The 5,435-nt window shown below is 36.4% G+C and overlaps 1 protein-coding gene across 1 annotated transcript; it reads right to left on the reverse strand.

Annotated features, from left to right (window-relative positions):
- Positions 1–1,215: 1,215 nt before the first annotated feature.
- LOC133303511 (uncharacterized) lies at positions 1,216–1,927 on the reverse strand. The gene has a single exon (XM_061503431.1). It carries the CDS (start codon positions 1,823–1,825, stop codon positions 1,343–1,345), a length of 483 nt encoding a protein of 160 aa, XP_061359415.1. The 5' UTR covers positions 1,826–1,927; the 3' UTR covers positions 1,216–1,342.
- Between the last annotated feature and the right edge of the window lie 3,508 nt (positions 1,928–5,435).

Consider the following 5,435-nt stretch of genomic DNA (forward strand, 5'->3'; position numbering starts at 1 on the left):
AATTTCTGCCTTAGGATTAGAATGTTACTATTTCTCATATCCATCCTGAAGGGAATGCAGTGGCCGATTGGCTAGCCGCTTATGCTAGTAACTTCTCTTGGAATGTTCAGCTATTGGATCTTCCTCCACAGGAGTGCATGCATCGGTTACAAAGTGACTTTGTGGGAACTCACTGGCCTAGGCTTTGTGCTTAGTTTATTTTGTTTCTTTATGTCTTTGTTTCTTCTTTTCATTTTGTGTCCAAAAAAAAAAAGATTGGCTGATATCTAGTGAAGAAGACATGGTTAGAACAAAGAGCTACTTGAAATTGAACTATCTAACCCCCCTAAAAAAAAAGAGAGTAAACACCCTTTTTAGTCCCTGTCAATATCTACGAAGTCCATTTTAGTCCCTGACAATAAAAAAGGACCAAATTGGTCCCTGAAATTACAAAAAAGGGCCATGTTAGTCCTTATGTCAACTCCCAAATATGTAGAGTGACCCTTTTCTTGTACTTTCAGGGACCAATTTGGTCATTTTTTATTGCCAGGGACTGAAAAGGACTTCGTAGATATTGCGAGGGACTAAAAAGGGTGTTTACTCAAAAAAAGAAAAAGAAAAGAAAGAAAGAGCTATATTGATTTTGCTTCCTTGAATTGAATCCCTTGGTCGAGTAGAAACAGAATAGTATTATTAGTACTTTTAATGGCAAGCCATGCGAGGCTGTTTGGCCCATTCATTATAAATCCACAATTGTGGGATGCTATTGGCAATAATTGATACGGTATTGGAGGTAAATTGTTCAATTTGAAGCATGGGACTTTCCAGACAAGAGAAAAAAACAGTAGAGCCCCATTGACAAGTGCTGGTCCAGTTAAGTGTTAAAAGGTTTTGTTTACAGTTATGATGCTCATAGAATAATATAGATGTGGAGATTGCGTAATTTAACGTTTTAGCTTTGTGTACCAAAAGAAAAATGGTGAGCTTTGTCAAAAGCGATTTCTAAATATGGTCAACCTATACTCGGCAGTTATCTGTTAGCACAAACCAGAGGTCTTTAGACTCTTTTTTTTCCGCTTACATGTAACCTATTACTTCATTTCATTAGCTTGGCTAAAACTTCAAGCTGTGAAGCCAAACAAGTCAGGTGCTTAATCAATAGGAATATGTGACTTGTAACAATAGATAAAAGAAGCGTTCTGTATAATTTATATGTTCTGTTTACATATACATTGCATTTGAAAAGGCAGAAATAGCCCACTGTACTAGAACCCTTTCTAATTAACCAAGAAAATTTCTTAAAGAAAAATCAATCTTAACCAGAATCCCAATTGCCTTATTGACAAATAATTAAAGAATTATCTTACTCTTTTTCTACTCTTTTTCTGGGTTTCACTTGGGAATTATTGATGGAGAAGAGTTTCTTCATGACCTTCACAATCATCACCATGCCAGGCTTATTCTTAGTTGGAAGTATTGCATCTTTTTTGGTCTTGGAAACTGTGAGCGCTTGAGAACATCTGAATTCAACCACTTCCCTTGAAGAAGAGGTAGTAGATCCTGTTGTTAAAGACAACTCCTCGTTGAAATCCTCCCACATCATGTCCATTCTGTCATCTTCATCATCATCTAAACCAATTATTTTCCTCCCATTTTCAACACATGAAAAGCTCTTCCTCTCGGCCCGAGCTATCAGTTTTGCTCCAAAGCAATCATTTTCTTCTCCTTTGTCTCCTTGGTAGGGATTAGGAGAGGCTGCTGGGGATAGATTCCACAGAGGAGGTGAATCAATGTTATGTGCACAAGTATCACTAATCCTAGGGAAACTGAAGTCCTCTGTATCCATGGCTTGGCTAATCAGCACTTTGTACAATATTAGAGATATGGGAAAAATGCGTGCTTTTGGGTTAGGTTTGGGAGGGTGGGCCTGGAAGTTGTTTTTGGGAGGGTTTTAGTTCAACTGCTGAAAAATCCTACACTTTCTTTTCACTAAAAATTAAGAATGATGTCTCTCCTCAACTTACATTTTCAAGGAAGATCTTGGCCACTCATAGGTAGGGCGGGCCATACATGCCTAAACATAAGAAAAGGCAAAAGCCAATACAACCACTCATTCAACTGTTTAATTTGTTATGAAAACAATAATTGACACAATATCTATTGTTATCAAAAAATAAAAATAAAAAAATATCTATAACAGAAAGTGAAGTGAAAGTGAAAAAATGACAAACCAGAAAAATTATTTTTCCATAATTATGTAAGAAGATACCATGTCTGTCCTTCCTTAATGATTATTGATCAAATTAATATTACTATAGGTCTTAAGATGTGATGTAATTCTAGAATGTACAGAACTAGCGTATACCTTTAAGGGAAGCTTAAGGGATGCTTATTATCGCCGGATTGATAGGAGGAAGTCATTTCTATGCTAGTTATTTTCCAAATAGTGGTGTTGACTATTCGAACCTTGAAAGGGATATTTCCCCTCTAAGAGTTCGTTCAATCTCTATAGGTTGTGTGTTGGGGCACCAGAGGGCCAGTTATCCTCAGTGTCACGATTCAATTTGATGGTGATCTTTAGGAATCGATTACGCCGAATGCGTAGATACTGGTGCACACAACAAAAACCGTTAAAATGAAGGGCAGGTTAGTTTAAGAGTATAGACAAAGTAAACGGTGTCGGTCTAGAGTGCCAACAAGACGAGTTTTTGGCTTCTTTTCTACGCTCAATAATTGTGGCCACTAGATTATGTTATCGAACATGGCTCTTGATTTAGCCTCCCCTACAACTGTTAATGAGGCATGAAAAAACACACTTTGCACATGACCAACCACAATATAGATAGTTCTCACCAACCAAAGCTGAGCATTTTTTCTGCATGCTTGGCCTAACATGTTAAAATTAACCACAATTCTGTACTGGCAGTACTGCAGAGTTTTTTTAAGGGGAAGGGAACAAAAATGAGAGAATGGAATTATATTTTGGCATCTAGAGAGATTTCATATATTCTACCTATCAAATAATTTTTTCTGTATTTGAAATATTTAAAAAAAATTAATTGTTAACAACATATTCTTTGACACACTCTTTCTAATTCACTCCTCAATATTGAGTGACTTTCATGTAGGTTTTAAAAAATCGAGTGAACCGAGTTGATTTAGGGAGACCTGTTTAGAACTTATCCAATAATATAAAAATATTAAAAATAATATGTAACTAGCATTTATCTTAAAAAAAAAGTAGTTGGTATATATTATTAAGTTGAAAGGGTATAAAAGCAAACATAGAGAGACTCGAGTGTATCACAATAGAACCAAAGTCCAAAAGTCACTTTTTACTACAGTATGCCTTTAACAACTATTGTACGTCAACAATTATTCAATTCTAATAATCCGTGCTCGATATCTTATTATTAATTATGATATTAACTGTAATTATAATTACATTAATTTTTTAAAAATATCAGAAAACTTTTTCATTTTAATACTGTAACATCCCGGATGCTGACGAAGGCGGGGAGTGATCGCCGGTGTGCAAGGGCACAGACAACGAGCGACTCCTGGCAGGCTTCCAGCGGTGGGGGTACATGAATGAATCGAATAACACCGGAAAGAGAGGGATTCCAGAGATTGTGCTGACATAGGACAACACAACTAATGATAGCTTATAAGAATTAATTGGTACTACCTATACTAACAAGATGCATCTACTTTTCGGTAGACCGTATCGGAAGAACTCAACAGTTAAGTGTGCTTGACTTGGAGCAATTCTGGGATGGGTGACCTCCTGAGAAGTTTTCCCGGGAAGTGTGCGAGTGAGGACAAAGCACGCTGAAAAGTCTCGTGTTAGTGTGTGGGGACAGTCGTTGATGCTTGCAAGTGGCCGGGCATTACGAGTGGTATCAGAGCAGTTTTGTTAGGGAACTCTGATAAGGTATAGTTGTGTTATGTGCTGCATAGTTATATGTAGATTCTTATCGATTACTGCATATGTGAATCCTTAGTGTGGGTCTGATCAACCCATTCCTTTGTGTTACATGTGTGATCATCGTAAGAAGCCTGCGTGGCAACCCTGGAGCACCGAATGTAAGTCTTTAGCCTGATGTTGTGGCTGCAGTGTTGACTACTCCATGGACAAGAGATGGCGTTAAGTAAAATGTGAATATTATAGAACTGAAGGGAAACAAACTTAAATGTTTTGTCTGACCTTGTAGATGAAATTGTAAAGTTGTATTATAAGCAAAAATTGCAAACAAACCTCTGGTATGTACGGTATTAGCATAGGCGAATTTTGTAGTACTGTGGATAATAAATTAAAAATTGAGATGGGTTTATAGTATGAAGATGGGATTGGTAAAAATTCTACGTATATGTGTAGTGTAGTAAAACAATGATGTACAGGTGGACCTGGTGAGTTAACTTCATTAAGGTGAGTGACTTAGAACCTGATGAATTATTGGAGAGTATGAACAGGTATGCTTAGCTACGAGTTAGAATATGTTATGTTTGATTAGAAGTTATAAGTCCCTGATAGGTGGTGTACACTTGAATGAATTGGGATGGTTAATGTAGAGAAACAAATGGAATATTTGATGTCTAATCCTAAGAGATTGAGAACTTGAAATTATTATGTTAGTGAAGTGTTAATTTGAGAGATTTTGAAAGAGGGAATTGAAATCCATAAGGATATAGTAATGATTAATTATAGGGAGATGAACTGACTATATATTATGTATATAGGAGAGAAGTTGAGAGAATCGCATTGGATGGCATAAGGTAAATGTACAAGGAAGGCACTATTGTAGTTAATGAACGTCGATTCAAATTGAAAGACTTGGCAACGATAAAATGGATAGGATGGTTGAATTGGGTAATCATATGTAAGATGGTAATGAGAATTGTAAAGAAATTATGATCTAGTGATCTGTATATATATATACTACTAATAGTAATGTGCTTGTGAAATCATTTGGTATTTGATATGGATTGACGGACAGAGTGGAGGTATTTTCAATGTAAGAAGTATTCTACAACTACCAAGGGTGGAAGTGAGCCGGAAAATTGATGAGTTGCTCTACAATATTGAATATAGGTTTATGTTAGCCATAGCAGACAATAGATTAGAACGGTGACAGGATTTTATGAGCTATTGCTGTACAATCACCAAGTGAGAGAGTATGATTAGTGAATGAGCTAATGTACAACTTAATGTGAAATCATGCGATTAGGGAATGAACTAAGGTGCATAGAGTGTGAAATTATGTTGTTAGCGGAAGAGCGAATGCGTAATGTCAAAATGAAAGTGATGAGATTAGCTAATGAGCGGACGTGTAATTGTCAGTGCAAGGACTGATGTACAATTATTAGTACAAGGACGGAAGTGTAACTAGTTCTCTAAGATAGGACGGGGGTGTTTAGAAAATCCCTGTGAGATGAGAAATATGATACAGTATATT

Source organism: Gastrolobium bilobum, unplaced genomic scaffold (assembly GCF_033153095.1).
Source record: "Gastrolobium bilobum isolate Gb01-03AN ecotype WA unplaced genomic scaffold, APGP_CSIRO_Gbil_v1 utg473461, whole genome shotgun sequence".
NCBI lineage: Eukaryota > Viridiplantae > Streptophyta > Magnoliopsida > Fabales > Fabaceae > Gastrolobium > Gastrolobium bilobum.